Below are 18,326 nucleotides of genomic sequence, written 5' to 3'. Positions count from 1 at the left end.
GAGAGAGTAGATGAGGACAAAACAGATTTCCTCTGAAATGCGTTGAGAGTGTCAGAATTCTTCTGTGAGAAACTGGAAAAATTTTTAGGAAACAAGTAATGGTGTTTAGAAGCTCTGTACTGTCCTGTGCATATTCTTCCTTCAGAAATAAAAACACATAATAGGAAATGAAGCGACTTGACAGCTTCGTTTGAAGCCTTGTTTACTTGTTGTTTTCATTCTCAGCTAAGAAATTTTATCAGCACATGCTGGGAGAGATTGTGGGTCTCTGATGGCTGCCGTGGGCAAAGCTAGACTTACCAGTCTATCCCACATGACGGGGCACCGGGTAAAGGCCATGTCTACCAGCAATGCCTTCAACCAGGGCCACCATGGCCAAGGGTGCAGATGGCAGAAAATGATATTTGTATTTGAGCATAAAGCTCTGTGGGTGTCCACAGCTGTGTTTCCTCAGGCGTCTCTCCTCAGTCAGGCATGGCGGGGTATATGTCACACAGGCTGTGATCTTTTTTCTTCCTCCAACTGTAGCCCTTGAAAGGGCTCTCCTGCCTATCCAGGAGCTTGATCTCTGATGGGCAACCAGGCAGATCATAGTCCAAAACTGAAAACCTTTCACTTAAAACAGCCAGACCTGTTGAATGCTCAGAAAGTTGATGTTCACACTGAGAAATGCAACCTGCCAAACCCTGGAGAACAACTTAGAATTCCAAGGATCAATGCGGTTCTTGATCACCAGGAAGTTTTGTTTTGTTTTGTTTTACAGCACTTGAAGGGGGCTCTAGCTGTCCTGAGCTTGGTGAGTATGGCTCTGGCAAGCCGTGCCTTTCCTGCCCATTCCCTCTACCTTGCTAAAAACCATTAGATCACATTCCCAAGCTAGCCAAAGTCTATTCCCTTATTTGGCCAATTCCTCCTCCTGAGGCTGACTCCCCTGGTCTGGCAATTGAAGTATTAAAGTCCAACCATCAAAAGCCCCCCTTGGCTCAACTAATTAACATGCCTAATGCCCAATTAAGATTAAACACCTCATCCTAACACCAGGTTTCCCCCTGTACCTTTCTAGAAACCACCATTTTCTTATGGGCCATGTCTGTCTCTTCTCTATGTAGAGCCAGTCCTTTGTTTCACTCTGGAACAAACCCCCCTCCCCTTCTTCCTTGCCCCCTTTCTCCCCTCTCCCTGGTTCCTGTCCCTGGGAAAGGTTAGTGGTGTTCACTAGTTTAGCCAGATTGTTGAGCTCCAATTCCTAGTAAGAGACTCCTGAGGATCTCACAGACACAGACACAGACACAGACACAGACACAGACACAGACACAGACACAGACACAGACACAGACACAGACACAGACACAGACACAGACACAGACAGACACAGACACAGACACAGACACAGACACAGACACACACACACACACACACACACACACACATATATGGAGAGAGAGAGAGAGAGGTGCTCCTACTCACACACGAGCAAGTACATATATACCCATACATGCAATACTCTTGCCCCACACACAATCAGAAAAGACAACAACTTGGTTTTCAGATGAGCTAGACCCAACCATTTTTTTGTGTTTGCTTCAGACCTGGATCCAGTTGCTTAAAGGATCTGTTTTACCATCTACAGAATGAGTAGCTCCAAGTAAGTAGAAGACAGCCAGTCATCAGAATTTGCTGGCTTACTTTTATTTGGAGGCATGGCTTCACTACATGATAGGCACTCCTGGAAAAGCCATTCCTGACCGTTTACTTACATGTGGGGATGATGGGAATTTCTGGCAAGCCAAGGGTGACTTGACTTGACCTATTTACACTGGCTTGGCCATGGGCGTCTTTGTCTTTTTCAAGAGAAGTGTATTAGAATCCCAGACAAACTTGGCCTTTAAGACGTTTGAAGGGTGACATGTGCTTACCCGATACCCCTCATGAAATGACCAGACAATCTCCTTGAGCAGTGGTGTTTATCTGGGGTGTTACAGCAGTCAGCTTATAGCAGACTCACTTGGGGCAGCATTTGAACCTGTACAAAAGCAGGACTCCCCCTCCTCCACAGAGATCCTGGAGCCCCACACTTTGGGACTGGGCATAAGCATACTGTAGTCTGTCCCATAAAATTCCCAGTTGACACGGATGCTTCTACTTCAAGCCAGGAGCTATTTTCTGCAGGTGAATCTAAGCGTTGTTTTTCCTGGGCTCACATTTGATGCACTGTATACTGGGGACCCACAGTCCTAGACAGTGTCATCTGGTAGCTCTAGATTGGAGATGAGTGTGACATCAGCATTACTTTTTGGTACTGGGGATAGCCCTAAAGAAAGAAGCCTCAACTTGGCCTGTGTGTTGCCAATGACACCGTTCTCCTCTGCTCAAACAAAGAATTCCACCCATCAAGTCCTGTAACCTGACCTGTTAAATGATGACTTGCCTTTTTGATTGCACCCGCTTGAAGAGCTTGCCTCCTCTGCACTCTTAATTCACTCACTGTCTTGATGATATATTTAATTCAATTAATGATCGCTTGCCCTCACTTCTGCCGCAGATGAATACAATCTGTCTTGCATTGCTGTTTAATTTTTCACTTCTCTGTCTAGTAGAAATAGCAGTGCTCTGGGGGATTATTTCTGACTCTGCACCCTAGCCAAAGTGTTTAACCTTCTTGGATTTCAAAGCTTCACTTAGAAAATCGCACCTTTCACTTTCTTGCCATTTAGTTCTCTACATGATTCTCATTGACTTACTGTAGTTTTCAGGGGACAGTCATTGAGGTAGGTAGTTTCCTATATGGGTCCTCAGGACACTTGTTTCCCACTCTTGTGTATCCCTGACGCTTGAGTATAGGGTGGGCCCATGGATAGGACATGGGGAAAGTGACGAGGTGTCACTTGTGTGATTAATTTGGAAGTGTGTGAGTTTGCCTTGCTGGTATTCTTTCCAATCTCTTCTTACACATCTGCTCCTGTGCAGAAAGCTACCTTGAGTGGACTTAAAAATGGCTCCAGGTCAGGAGCCTCCAAGTGACTGACGCTTAAGTCATCAGAGTCTGATAACAAGGGGTGGATCTTGCTCCAGCTGAGCCATGACATAACCAGTCAATGCCTTGTGATCGAAGTCTGTGCCCCTAGACTGTGCCATGACAGTGGCCTCATGACAGAACCTACAGCAGAAGATTGGTTAAGCCATGGCAGGATTTCAGGTCTGCAGAAATGCAAAGACACAAAATGTGTGATGTTTAAGCCACTGAGGTTGTAAAGCAGCTAGTCGTCCTGTAACAACAGACAATTAATATTATCTATGAAATGGGTTGACAGTCACATGTCTCCTTGTGTTGCTCAGATTAAATTATTCTGCAGTACCAAATGACTCCCCCAAATCTCAATGCTTTATTTCCCCAAAAGCTTATCCCTTGTTTATACTACACATCCATCAATAATTGGTTGCAGCTTAGTATTTTTCCTGTATCATATTCCAGAACCAAGACTGACAAAGCTTCCTATATACAGAATATTCCAGATATATCCTGGAAGGTAAAGAAAAAGGCCAGAGCATTGTATGCTTTAGCTTTGAAGATGTCTCCATGGGAGGACATTCCACATGCCCTCAGAGCTGTCCAGTGAATGATGTACATCCACAGTATATGACAAGCAAAGGTACAAAGAATAAATAGTAAATAACAGAGATAAAAACACCAAATAGAGAGAGAAGCCTCAAGTCAGGCCCTCACAGCACCCAGCACCCAGTAGAAAGGACTTGGGATAGCCCGACTGAGAGAACAAAGAAAAGCAACACCGTCAAATCAGGAGGTTTCAAACATACAGCAGACATCCACTGGGGAAACTGGGGCAGTCGACAGTCGGAGTCTCCCGCTGAGCTTTCTCTCCACGGGCAAGCGTCTTGTGGCTGAAGTTTATCTTCTAGTTCCCCCTGCAGACAGTTTTACATCATGGGCTAAGCAACGGCCTCTGTTGGAAACAGTTCACCTTCTAGCTTTGACACGTGCCGTTCCTTTTCCGGCTGTTTCTCTGGTCATGCCCTGCTCTGTGTCAGATAGTTATGGGGACCAGCCCATCCCTGGACAGGGATTCTTAGAGGATACTTTGAGACAAACATACTTGGCTGTAAAATGGTGCGGTGAGGGACAACCCAGCTTCCCGAACAGAGCTTCCCAGTAAGCTCAAACAATACGCGACGGTTTATCAATACGATGGGCATTACAGTATGACTGTGTCTTGATGGGCAAAGCTAGTACAGAGGAGTTGAATGGGGCCACTTAAATCTAATCTCCCCCTTGGAAGCTACCAGACATCAAGCCGGTTGTACTGTATACTTGTGCGCTGGGTCAGAGGCATGGTCGTCACTGACTATCATGATGTACAGAGAAGAGAAGGACCAGCTCATTTCATAAGGATAGATGTAGAGAGCCCAGAACCTAAGAGGGGAGCTGTGCCCGAAGAGCTAGCTTTCCTAGAAAAGGGTCGAAGATTCAGAGGGCCCAAGGCAATAAGAGAAACAGAAGTTTTATCATCTCTATGTTATTCACCGTCACCTCCCTACAATGGGATGAAAACTGCATTCTCCTGTCAGCCAGCATCTTCAAGGCACCTCCCCTGTTACCCCTTGCTGTTTGATTGGTTTGCTTCCCCTAAGTCCTTTAAGCTTCTTCTCTATAGAAAGAATAATCCTGTTCATAAAGTTAGACAGAGGTTTCCAACTGTCACACAGCCATAAATTAGTAAAAGAGAAATATTAAGGCCCTTGGGCAAGCCTGCAGTTATCTCAGCACCCATCTTCTCAGAGTCCACTCTAATCTCACCTTCCTGAGGGATAAACATGACCCCGGAGGGCATCCAGGACTCAGGAGCGGAACTGAAGGACTGGTTGCTATTCAGCATTCATCAGCCTGGCTTCAGAGAGGCTAGCTTGATGAGATAGGGAAGCCTACACATTTGCATGCAGAGTGGCCATCAGGACCCTTCTTAAGCAGGTAAGCCAAGGCAACATGATGGACCCATTGCTGCAACCCAAGTTGCACTAAACTGCTGGTGCGCAGCAGACATATGTCAAAGACGGATCCCCTTAAATGAAAGCTGATGTCCCCCTTTCCTATAAAACATACTTTTGCCCGCAGGCCTTGTGCGATCTTTGCATCCTGCCAGATGGTTTTTGGTTTCTCTTGAGGTTATAGTTTATGTCAAAAGCAATAGACTTCATTTAGATGAGTTTTGAAGGAAGCACGGGAGAGCCCCAGAACTGTGGCTTTTAACACTGACCTCAGATGCCTCTGAAATCTAACCCCTGCCCAGCAGAGGGGTGGCTTCTGTTGGGACCATCAAAATAGTCTGGGGTTTGCTGGTCCAGGGTCATCTTGTGCTAGATTTCTTCCCATATTGTACCATGGAGAATGTGAGAGGGGCTAGGACAGGGCTCAGATGTAGTCCCAGTGTCTGTGAAGCCCCTTGCCCCACAGAAGAAGAGTATATGTGGAAGGAGCAATGGAATAGAAGATTGGAATGTGGCTGGAATTACTTCTTAGCGACACAGCAATTTGGGCCTTTGGGGGAAATATTTCAGTCTTAAAGCTGAAACGCATTTAGTTATCACAGGAACCACTAAGCGAAGCTATCATTATCTGTGTTCCAGAAACTTTGCTTTGGAAATTGGCTAGCTGCTAAACCATTTTAGCTCTCCTTCTACACACTTTTTCCCGATGTAAGGTCGGTAACGCCGTTTCTAAATAGCAACCTGGCAGTGCTTCTGAGCTGCCCGAGAGGCTTGCCTGTGACGGGCTGTGCACTGCTGCCCGAGAGGCTTGCCTGTGATGGCTGTGCACTGCTGCCCGAGAGGCTTGCCTGTGATGGCTGTGCACTGCTGCCCGAGAGGCTTGCCTGTGATGGCTGTGCACTGCTGCCCGAGAGGCTTGCCTGTGACGGGCTGTGCACTGCTGCCCGAGAGGCTTGCCTGTGATGGGCTGTGCACTGCTGCCCGAGAGGCTTGCCTGTGACGGCTGTGCACTGCTGCCCGAGAGGCTTGCCTGTGATGGGCTGTGCACTGCTGCCCGAGAGGCTTGCCTGTGATGGCTGTGCACTTCACCCAGCTGTTGTCTCGTTCCTGGCTGCAGGCTACCTTCCATCTCGTAGCAGCTAACTTCACCTCACACTGCTGTCTATCAGGCACCGTCACGAGTGCTGGGAATACAGAAGCAGTTAGATGCCCTCTCTGCCTTCAAGGATCTCCTTGTCTAGCAAGTGAGTGATACATACAGCTGCATGAAGTGATACATGAACTGTGTTAATACATGTATACTCAGACATCTCTCTTATTGGCAAGGCAGACCCAGTAGCATAATGGAGCAGTAGATAAAGAAGAACTCAGGAATGATGTGTCTTGACATATATATATATATATATATATATATATATTTTTTAAGTGTTCAAAGTAAAGCAGTTACATGTGAGACACAGGCAGGATGTACACTAAGGCTGACACCCGTGGTGGCTATATTTGTATTACAATATTTGTATTCTGGGCACATGTCAACACTGAACTTCTAAGGCCCCTTTTCTTTGATGAGATCACCTGACTAGTTTGGGCACATGAGTGGGAGGTAAAAATGAAAACCCAGAGCCAGTGAGATGATCCAGTAAATGAAAGCAACACCCCTTTACCACCATATTTGAGGGCCCACATGGTGGAAAGCGAGAACCTACTCATTGTCTTCTGACAGCCAAAATGCTCGCTTTGGGACACACACACACACACACACACACACACACACACACACACACACACTGTCTATCTATCTATCTATCTATCTATCTATCTATCTATCTATCTATCTACCTACCTACCTACCTACCTATCTATCTATCTATCTATCTATCTATCTATCTATCTATCTATCTATCTATCTATCATATATATATAATTTTTAAAGTGAAGAAATCACTTCTGAGCCCATTCTAGCCCACCCAAGACTGCCCAGAGTTTTCCTGAGACTCTCAAACAAACCAGCCATTTTAGAGATGGTAGGATTTCTGTCACTGGGAGTTCTTACACGGCCACAATGAAGAGAATAGCCCATCAGCTCTCGGGACACACGTCAGTCATCCAAGTGAAAATGTATTTTCATTTTTCCAAGTCACTGAGATTTAAATATTCTTTTTTTTTGAGTTGTATTTTTATTTTTAGCAGAATGACATAATCTGTTTCTCAAATTCATTGCAAAATTGGCTGATGGCCCATCCTTATATCCAACAGGACCTACTTTCTGAGGCAAAACTTTTAGGTGAAATCACTTGCTTCTAGTGTTCCTGTTGGACGAACGGAGTTCTGTGGCTCGCCTATGCTCCTGCTTCCTGCTCACTGGTTCCTAGTTCAGACTTTTTGCTACTCTGGACCTTCTGCTTTGTTCTGTTTGTTTGAAAGCCTTATTTCCCATTACATTTCTCCGTCTCTCACGTGCCTTGTGTACCCCACTGTGTCAATCTAGGACACTCATTGTGTCCTCATGTGTCCAGCCTTCATGACATCTGTAGTAGTTACTTCTCTATTGCTGTGTTAAAACATTGTGACCAACTTATAGAAGGAAGGGGTCAGTAGGGGGCTTATAGCTCCAGAGGGACGGGAGTCCATGACCATCATGACAAGAAACATGGCAGCAGGCAGGCAGGCAGACATGACACTGGAAGAGTAGCTGAGAGCTCACATCTTGATCTATATGCAGTAACAGAGAGCACAGTATGAGTGCCACAAATATTTTGAAACCTCAAGCCCATCCCTCTTCCAAAAGACCACACCTCCTAATCCTTCCCAAACAGTTCCATCAAGTGGGGACCAAGCATTCAAACATGTGAGCCTATGGAGACCATTCTTGTTCAAACCACCACAGCATCTCTTTCCTGCCTTTTTGCCCTCGGGTTACCAGAATGGGAAATCTGCTTTTGTTGATTTTTTTTCTCCTTTCGAGACCCAGAAACTTGTCCATAGAATTTTTTTTAATGAAAAACTTCACACTAGAGATAACTTAGTCTGATTTCCCTGAGCTTCCCTTTCCTAATTAGGAACCCTCCTCTCTAAGATGGCATATTATAGGTACTTATGTATATACCAGACTCAGCGATCCTCAAGAGCAAAAGTTGGCCTGGAACATCTTTTCAGTCTTTATAATATGTAGCAGACCTTTGTTCATATGCAAATACCCAGATACAGAGTCTTCAAATTGAAACCCTTTGCATTGAAAGCTTAAAATCATTTGCATTAAAGCTCAAGTTTTCCCTACTTTGCCTTTCCAAACGTCTGTAAAACATACATTTGCTCCACATCTTCAATACCTCCAAAAGTTCCAAGATTCTTTTATTTGTGCTACTGGTAGTCACTGTCTGGGTTTGGTTTTTTCCAGTTTCTTAGCCTCTTATGTAAAGGTTTGAAATACGGGCTCATACAGATTTTCAAAAGCAGCAAGGTAACTTTATTCAAATCAAAGCTCTAGAACAGGTCAACAAACACTATCGAGAAAACCAAATGGAATCCTAGACCAAGTAGAAGCCCAAACCAAGTGGAGTCCTAAGCTACTAAACTATTCCATATGCTTGTCTTCCTCGCATGCAGATTATTTTCTCCCAGACAGGAATACAGATCTTTACATAGAACATAGAAAAATAACAGATCCATTGGAAAGCTATGAATTGAAGGTTGGTAAATAGAAGATGAACGTCAATGACCACGGATCTGTTCTGGCAGCAGGGGAAGTGCCAAGTAGATGGTGCAGAAATAGAGCTGGGTGCTACCTGAGAGTTTACACAAGGGGAACAAAGTGGTGCTTAACTTGGAGGAAGTGAAGCTGATTCAAGGGAAGACGGGGCTTGCTATTTAAAGATATTTAAGAAGTTAATGAGATAAAGTTTTGCTGTTGGATGAATGGGGTTGGAAGGATAGGTTGAGAGAGGGTCAATGGATAACAAGATGGTCTGACAGTTGAACAGTTTGGTAACCTAACAGATTGGTGCTATCTTGAGCTGTATGGGTAGAGGAAATATTAAAAATTTAAAGAAGAGAAATACATGAGGTTGAGGGATGTGGGGAGCCACAATTCTCATGCTTTGTTCTGCTATGACCTTCTCATTTCACCTTTCAACCTCTGGGGACTGTGGGGCCCTTATTTAGACTAATATAGACCAATAGCAATTAGTCTATACATTTTCACTTTTTTAAAAAATTAGAACCAAGGTGGTCTCTGTTTTCATAAGAACATTAGAAAAGGGATGTGTGCATAGCCTAAACTAAGGCACAGATCAATCAGTGGGTTATTATTTATTTTTTATTTTAAAAGGTTCAAAACTGTAAGAGATAGAGATGTGTAAGAAATGTCTCCTCATTTGAAATTTTCTCCTCAGAAAGCAGTGTGTCCTAAGAGCCTTTCAACAGTGCTAGGTTCCTGGCTCTCTGCTGATGAGAATTTTGTACCTGAGACTTCAGTGAGCAGACCTACAAGCCTACTCTATCTCAGGAGCAGTTAAGTGAGGCCCCTGGAAGATCTCTATAGACATATGCGGCTTAATGCTTTTCTTTTGCAAGGTGACCTGCTTTCTTTTTCTATATTTGGGGTGAGGAATGGTGATTAATTTCAATGATCATCTTCAAAATTATTTAATAGACAAAGAGCTACAAGCAACCAAGGATGAGAGTGGGGGAAAAAGAATCTTCCCCAGTGATGAGCCCCTTAAAACTGATTATCCAATACCAAATGGTCGACTCTACAGTCATATACCGACAAGTAACACTATATGGACTGAGCAAGTTGTGCTTATATATTTATATTTAGGCATCTGTTAACTATAACAACTAAAAGAAAAGAGGATATTACTTCAAGAGGGAGCTAAAGGGGGGTTGGGGGAGAGAAGGCAGAAATGATATATTTTAGATGTATTTCAATTATTTTATATATAGATAAAGGTATATTAGATATATTTTAATTAAAAAAGAAAGAAATCTTTTTACCTTAGTCCACAAAGATTTCCTCCTAGAAATGATTTTTCTAGGAGTGTTATAGTTATAGTTCTTAAATTTAGGTCCACAGTCTATTTCAAGTTAGTTTTTAATGTATGATGTGATGAATGAATGAGGTTAATTTATTTCATACACATCTTAGTTTGCTCCAGCACAATTTAGACACTATCTTTTCCCTCTTTGGATCACTTTGAGCTGAGAAAGGGATTGGCTTATTATAGGAGCCAGTGTGGCCTGAATTCGGTGAGGGAGGAAAGGGGTGTTGTGTGCAGATGCTGAGGAAGAAGCTAGGGGCCAAGTCATAAACAGACTTATGAGCCTTAGTAAGAAAATTGCATTTTATTCTTAGAAGATTTCATTGCTTCAAGGTTTCTAAGTGGATATTGCATGATTTCACTTACCTCTTTTAAATATAAAGATGTGTTTTTAGTAAATCCAATAAATTCACTCTGATACTTACCATGGAATCATAAAAAGCAAGAGAATCATTTGTTATTATATGTGTTTGCATATGTCGGATGTGTGTGTGGGTCCATGCGCCATAACGCGCCATAACGCACATATACAGGTCAGAGGACAATGTTGTAGAGTCATTTTCCTTCTTCCATTTTTATGTAGGTTTCAGGGATTGAGCTCATGTTGCCAGACTTTCTTGGTAAGGGGCCTTTACCTGCTGAGGCATGGAACCAGCGAGGTTATTACTGGAATGTATAGCTTCTGGGTACCAAAGTCATCAAATAGCAGTCAAAATATATAAGCTGTCCTGATGGCATGGTGTAAAAACCGCAGCACACCTCGTTCTTTGTTCCTTCTTCAGTCAAACCAACAAAAATTGGCCAAGCTTTACTGTACAAAGCTTCCTCAATATACTCTAGGATGAAGGTTCTCAGCCAGTGAGTCATGACCCCTTGGGGATCAAATGACCCTTTCACAGGGGTCCCCTAAGACCATGGGAAGCAGACATTTACATTGCAATTCATAGCTAGCATTAATTACAGTAATGAAGTAGCAACAAAATAACTTTGTGGTTGGAGGTCACCACAACACGAGAAACTGCATCAGGAAGGCTGATTACCACTGCTCTAGAAGTAGAAGATGCCATGGTGTGGAAATGACCCAGGTATGCCTGCCTTGCTTCCCTTGGCGATTCAAGACTCCTTTTCCTGACGATTCGACTACATGTGAGGATCCTTCTTATGTGAGAATGAGGACATCGACTAAGTAACATCAGGACTTGAATTTTTGAGTTGCTTTCCTAATATAAATGACACAAAGCAAAGATATCACTTGTACTTGGGGACAAAATTTGAGAGATACCTTGCACTGGGAGTGTTCACATCCTTGTGAGGGGTGGGTTAAGTAGTTACTTGGAGTCATTTTTCTTCTGAAATGTAGATCATTTTTAAGATCATTGGGGACTTTGTGCAGCAAGTGCCATTGAATCTGTGTAAGGTTTAAACAGTAAAATGAGCTGCAGTTGAAAGTCCATGCAAATTAAAAGGCCATCTGTGAGAAGCAGAACTTGAGGGATGTCTTAGTTAGGGTTTACTGCTGTGAACAGACACCATGACCAAGGACAACATTTAATTAGGGCTGCTTACAGAGGCTCAGAGGTTTAGTCGATTACCATCAAGGCATGTGGGCAGGCATGATGCAAGAGGAGCTGAGAGTTCTACATCTTCATCTGAAGGCATTGATCAGAAGACTGACTTCCAGGCAGCTAGCACAGGGGTCTTAACGCCCATGCCCACAGTGACACACCTACTCTAACAAAGCCACACCTCCTTATAGTGCCACTCCCTGAGCCAGGCATATACAAAGCATCACAGGGGAAGTGTTAGACATGGTTTCAAGTTGGGCTTAACCCCAAGGAGAAATATTATATGCATACTATTGATCAGAAGGGAACCTACTTCTCGAATTTCACCCAAATACACATTTCAGTGGTGATTAAAAACTTGGTAACTGAAGAAAACAGATACATATTCTGTATTAACTATTTCAGTAATCCACATCACGTGTTAAATCAATAAGGTTGTAGAAGAAAAAAATTGAAGTATGCCTTAGACTGAGTAGCCGTGGAAATTTACAAATCGAGATTTATGTCACAAGAAGCAGTGAGAGACTTAAAGACATAGGAAGACATTTCCAGGCAAGGTAAATACAAAGGCCAAGCAGGGAGAGATTGACTCGTGAGAGGATCAAGAAGGCCAGCCAGAGCGCAGTGGCAGGGTCTGTGGCCAGGGCTGCGGTGCAGATGATGCAGAGTGGGGGATGCAGATTCCCCACTGAGCAGCCATTTTTAGGATACGGCTGGTGGTGGACTGTGGATTAGAGAAAGGTGAGGGAAAAGGGTGGGATGAAGAACCAGACAGTCAGCACACTGCGGCTGTTGGCCAGGATTCTGGTGTGATGATGGGACTGGGGCAGAAAGGGTGTGTTTCAGGATCTGTCGAGGGGAGGAGGGTGCGATGCAAGCAGTCAGGTCAACAAACAGATGGGATCTATTCTGGGTCCATGTTCCACATAGGGTGAGGCCCTTAACTTTACAAAGCCACTATTGTGTGTCTTCCTGAACCAGAAGACTTGGCTCACCTTGGCTTCTGATCTCTCGAGATCTTTCCAGAATCAGGGAGCTGCGTTTTTCACTCCTTTAATTTCTGGAATTCTTGGAGTACCAGAGAAAGTGGGAAGGATGAGTGCGGTGGGTGGTTCAATTTGCCCTGAGTTAAAGTTGAGACAGGGGACACACAGTCTTTGGACGACTTCACAGTTCTAGGGGAAGGGACCAGGAGGCTTAGTGTTTATTGTGGCGAGGGTAACTTAGTGTTTATTGTGGCGAGGGCAACTTAGTGTTTATTGTGGCGAGGGCAACTTAGTGTTTATTGTGGCGAGGGCAACTTAGTGTTTATTGTGGCGAGGGCAACTTAGTGTTTATTGTGGCGAGGGCAACTCAGTGTTTATTGTGGCGAGGGCAACTCAGTGTTGTTTATTGTGGCGAGGGCAACTCAGTGTTTATTGTGGCGAGGGCAACTCAGTGTTTATTGTGGCGAGGGCAACTCAGTGTTTATTGTGGCGAGGGCAACTCAGTGTTTATTGTGGCGAGGGCAACTCAGTGTTTATTGTGGCGAGGGCAACTCAGTGTTTATTGTGGCGAGGGCAACTCAGTGTTTATTGTGGCGAGGGCAACTCAGTGTTTATTGTGGCGAGGGCAACTCAGTGTTTATTGTGGCGAGGGCAACTCAGTGTTTATTGTGGCGAGGGCAACTCAGTGTTTATTGTGGCGAGGGCAACTCAGTGTTTATTGTGGCGAGGGTAACTCAGTGTTTATTGTGGCGAGGGCAACTCAGTGTTTATTGTGGCGAGGGTAACTCAGTGTTTATTGTGGCGAGGGTAACTCAGTGTTTATTGTGGCGAGGGTAACTCAGTGTTTATTGTGGCGAGGGTAACTCAGTGTTTATTGTGGCGAGGGTAACTCAGTGTTTATTGTGGCGAGGGTAACTCAGTGTTTATTGTGGCGAGGGTAACTCAGTGTTTATTGTGGCGAGGGTAACTCAGTGTTTATTGTGGCGAGGGTAACTCAGTGTTTATTGTGGCGAGGGTAACTCAGTGTTTATTGTGGCGAGGGTAACTCAGTGTTTATTGTGGCGAGGGTAACTCAGTGTTTATTGTGGCGAGGGTAACTCAGTGTTTATTGTGGCGAGGGTAACTCAGTGTTTATTGTGGCGAGGGTAACTCAGTGTTTATTGTGGCGAGGGTAACTCAGTGTTTATTGTGGCGAGGGTAACTCAGTGTTTATTGTGGCGAGGGTAACTCAGTGTTTATTGTGGCGAGGGTAACTCAGTGTTTATTGTGGCGAGGGTAACTCAGTGTTTATTGTGGCGAGGGTAACTCAGTGTTTATTGTGGCGAGGGTAACTCAGTGTTTATTGTGGCGAGGGTAACTCAGTGTTTATTGTGGCGAGGGTAACTCAGTGTTTATTGTGGCGAGGGTAACTCAGTGTTTATTGTGGCGAGGGTAACTCAGTGTTTATTGTGGCGAGGGTAACTCAGTGTTTATTGTGGCGAGGGTAACTCAGTGTTTATTGTGGCGAGGGTAACTCAGTGTTTATTGTGGCGAGGGTAACTCAGTGTTTATTGTGGCGAGGGTAACTCAGTGTTTATTGTGGCGAGGGTAACTCAGTGTTTATTGTGGCGAGGGTAACTCAGTGTTTATTGTGGCGAGGGTAACTCAGTGTTTATTGTGGCGAGGGTAACTCAGTGTTTATTGTGGCGAGGGTAACTCAGTGTTTATTGTGGCGAGGGTAACTCAGTGTTTATTGTGGCGAGGGTAACTCAGTGTTTATTGTGGCGAGGGTAACTCAGTGTTTATTGTGGCGAGGGTAACTCAGTGTTTATTGTGGCGAGGGTAACTCAGTGTTTATTGTGGCGAGGGTAACTCAGTGTTTATTGTGGCGAGGGTAACTCAGTGTTTATTGTGGCGAGGGTAACTCAGTGTTTATTGTGGCGAGGGTAACTCAGTGTTTATTGTGGCGAGGGTAACTCAGTGTTTATTGTGGCGAGGGTAACTCAGTGTTTATTGTGGCGAGGGTAACTCAGTGTTTATTGTGGCGAGGGTAACTCAGTGTTTATTGTGGCGAGGGTAACTTAGTGTTTATTGTGGCGAGGGTAACTTAGTGTTTATTGTGGCGAGGGTAACTAAGGAACGTTGTACACAAGAGCCGTCAATTCCATCCTTCCAGTGTTACATTCTTCCAACTTCGGTTTTATAAGACAAAGATAGATGTTCGGAGAGGTTCTTTAAAAATGTGCTATTACTTTAGTTTTAATTATCCATATATGTGTAAGTATGTGTACACGAGTGCAGGTGCCTGCGGTGTTGGGAACTCGAGCTCAGACCTTGTAAAAACAGCACGTGCTCTTAATCATTGAGCCATCTGTCAGCCCATCAGAAAGGTTAACTTTGTGCTAAGGTACAGACTCTGGAAGTGATTGGCCCAGGACTGGTACCACGTCCGGTTCTCTCGCTCCCGTTCAGTTGAGTTACTCTACTTTCCTCTTCGGGTTATTAGTATCACACAGCCTCTACAGAGCCCTTGGTGCAGAGGACATAATTTCCCTTCGTCTAGTATGCTGATCATCTCCCTCACTCCCTAGCTTTCCTAGAATTGTGCTCAGCAAGTGAGCCTGCTGGAGTCCACATATCCTTCTTGCTGCTACACCCGGGGCTTGGGGATTAGGGAGGCAAAGCAGAGCCTATGAGCAGAACTCTGGTGCATCTACCACGGCTAAGATAGGGAAAACAACTCTTCTGCTTGTTCATTGCCCCGAAGGCATTTTCCATTTCCCTCACCTTTTGCCCCTCAGTTTCAGCTCTGGCCCCTAGGGAAGCTTCCCTGGCTGCGGGGCGGACAGCGTTTCGGGGCACGGGGTCTTGTTTTCTGCGCTCTAGCCCATCTGTGCGCAGAGCCTCGTTCCCGGGCTCCCGGAGCCCGGCGGGCATTGACGTCAAACGGCAGCGGAGCGCTGCCTACAGACGGCTGACCCGGGCTCTCCTCCACACCCCCGTCCTTCTTCTCCCCCTCCCTCTTCCCGGCACCCGATTTCAACCGGCTATAAGAAGCCGGAGAGCGCAGTGCCCGAGCAGCGAGGAGGTCCAGAACCATGGAGAGCTCCCGCCTGCGGCTGCTACCCCTCCTGGGCGCCGCCCTGCTGCTACTGCTACCTTTGCTGGGTGCCCGTGCCCAGGAGGACGCCGAGCTGCAGCCCCGAGCCCTGGACATCTACTCTGCCGTGGATGATGCGTCCCACGAGAAGGAGCTGGTCAGTATTTCCCTCGCCTCGGGTTCCCCCACTGGACTACCACAGGGTCCTTGCTTTGCGTGCGTCCCCCTCTATCCCAGTCCCATCCCAGAAGGCAGAGCCCCTGACGCTGGATTAAAAAAAAAAAAGTACCCTGGGTACCCTCTACCAGACAAAGATATTTGAGTTCACGGGCTGCGGGCTGTCTGTCGAGCGAATCCCTAGTTGTGGCCGGTCTGGGCAGTGTGCTCCTTGGAGGCTCTGGAAGGTGAGGTCAGGTCTAGGGACTTTGCCCGCCTGGCTTCCTTTCCACCAGTATCTACTCCCCTTTGTCCCCCGAGTCCTGCTGCCCCGCGGTTGTGTGTCCCGGGCTCCTTATAACTGGGCTGAAAGTGAGCACCTGCGCTGGGCTCGCAGCCAAGGCGGCAACTTCGGGCTCCCGGCGCTATGTTGCAGATCGAAGCGTTGCAAGAAGTCCTGAAGAAGCTCAAGAGTAAACGCATTCCGATCTACGAGAAGAAGTACGGCCAAGTCCCCATGGTAAGGCTCCGGGTTCCCTTTTCCCTACTTTTCCACGAGAAAAGATTGCCTAGAATCTTACACACGGTCTTTACTCTAGCAGGTGGCTGAGCAGCTAGGTGAAGAATTTATCTGGAACGTCCTCTTTGCTTCTGCCCTCGCCCCTTTGCTCCTTGGTCTCTAAGAACAAGAGGGAACAGGCTACTTAGGGCCAGAAAACAGTCTCATGATCTGAGTGGGAGTACTTTCTGAAACATCTCAAATGGGAGAGCCCTTGAATCTATTCAGTTCTCTCTAATTCCTTCTAGAGCACCACCATTTTTTTTCTTTTTCTTTATTTGTATCATTTCGTTGTTGTTTTCTTTCTTAAATTCTGTGATAAAAAGTTTTCAGGACTGGTCACCTTCGTTGTACAGCTCTAGGTAAAAATCACACGCGCGCGCGCACACACACACACACACACACACACACACACACACTTTTTCCTTCTTTGAGCAAGGAAGTGGGAAAGCAGAAAACAAAGGTTATGAGAAAAAAATATATATGTTGGTTTTTCGAGACAGGGTTTCTCTGTGTAGCCCTGGCTGTCCTGGAACTCACTTTGTAGACCAGGCTGGCCTCGAACTCAGAAATCCGCCTGCCTCTGCCTCCCGAGTGCTGGGATTAAAGGCGTGTATATTTCTTAGATGCAAGAATCTGGGTGATTTCCCCCCCCCCCCGCCCCTTTCAGATAAAGAGAAAAGGAAGCTGAAATTGTGGTCCCTCCCCAAAGGCAGAAGAACGTAGGAGGAGGGGATCAGTCATTTAAATTTCTTCCTTTAAATATCCTCTTTCTGAAATTATAAGCCCGAGGCCCCCTGGGCTTCGGATCTGACTGCTTCGACCTGAGCTGATGGTACCATGAGGAAGCTCCCTTGGGACCCCAGTAACCATCGGTTGTGTTGTTGACAGTGTGACGCTGGAGAGCAGTGCGCAGTGAGGAAAGGGGCCAGGATCGGGAAGCTGTGTGACTGTCCCCGAGGAACTTCCTGCAATTCTTTCCTCTTGAAGTGCTTGTGAAGGGACGACAGCCGCCACCTTCGGTTCCCATATTCCCTCTTTCCCCCAAAGGAGCGCTCCATTATCCCTGGAGCCTGGCTTTAGCAACAATAAAGTTTGCGTTCCCCTCAGAGAGCGGATGGGCTCTTTCCCTGTTGCTTCAAAATAAAAGATTTGACATCATTGTGTGAAGGAGAATGCCTCGAATGGTGTTGGTGTGTGTGCAAAGATTTCTTTTCTTGTTTTATCCATCTGACACATTCTTGTGAATCTTTCTGGGAAGAAGAGGAACTTCGTTTTAAAACTGTATTTTTGTATGTGGTGTGTCACAATGAGAATTAGATCTAGTTAATTTGGGTAGATGACATCACAACCCGGAAAATAAATTGCCCTAAAGCCACACAAATTGAAGCATGTACAAATTACACATAATAAAGCATTTTTAACAATTGCTCACAGTGCATGGCTCTTTCTACATAAGTAATTTAAATAGGAATAATAGGATTAATCATGCTGTTGTTTTGAAAGAGAAATATTTTAAAAATAGCTGTCTATTGGGAGAGCAGCACCTCAGCTCCAAGGAGTTTTGATCATTAATTAGGAGTGTGTTACACCAGCTTCAGTATACATACTGTGTGCTAACTACAGAGGTGTGGTGGTAGTCTCTCTCTCTCTCCTCTCTCTCTCTCTCTCTCTCTCTCTCTCTCTCTCTCTCTCTTCCCAGTGTGTGTGAGAGAGAGAGAGACAGAGACAGAGACAGAGAGAGAGAGAGAGAGAGGAGGGGTAGAGATGGTTGGGTTTGAGATAACAAGCACACTGTTACTTATTCAGACCTTGGTTTTCAGCAGTGAGCCTTGTTCAGGGACACTTGCACATATGTGTTCATTACTGCACTATTCACAAAAGCCAGGGAATGGAATCACCGTAGAGGTGCAGCAACAAAAGAATGAATGAAGAATTTGT

At 45.3% G+C, this 18,326-nt stretch overlaps 1 protein-coding gene across 3 annotated transcripts; it reads left to right on the top strand.

The window, feature by feature from the left end:
• Positions 1-6,123: 6,123 nt before the first annotated feature.
• Cartpt (CART prepropeptide) lies at positions 6,124-17,820 on the top strand. Of its 3 annotated transcripts, XM_030247291.1 has the most exons (4): positions 6,124-6,245; positions 15,625-15,827; positions 16,263-16,346; positions 17,277-17,814. In XM_030247291.1, exons 2-4 carry the CDS (start codon positions 15,669-15,671, stop codon positions 17,382-17,384), a joined length of 351 nt encoding a protein of 116 aa, XP_030103151.1. In that variant the 5' UTR covers positions 6,124-6,245; positions 15,625-15,668; the 3' UTR covers positions 17,385-17,814. The 3 variants fall into 3 exon arrangements, with proteins under 3 accessions (XP_030103151.1, NP_001074962.1, NP_038760.3); NM_001081493.2 differs by lacking the exon at positions 6,124-6,245 and having other exon boundaries at positions 15,620-15,827; positions 17,277-17,820; NM_013732.7 differs by lacking the exon at positions 6,124-6,245 and having other exon boundaries at positions 15,620-15,827; positions 16,224-16,346; positions 17,277-17,820.
• The last annotated feature ends 506 nt before the right edge of the window (positions 17,821-18,326 follow it).

Source organism: Mus musculus, chromosome 13 (genome assembly GCF_000001635.26).
Source record: "Mus musculus strain C57BL/6J chromosome 13, GRCm38.p6 C57BL/6J".
In the NCBI taxonomy this organism is placed as follows: domain Eukaryota; kingdom Metazoa; phylum Chordata; class Mammalia; order Rodentia; family Muridae; genus Mus; species Mus musculus.
This window is presented reverse-complemented; position numbering and strand designations above follow the sequence as displayed.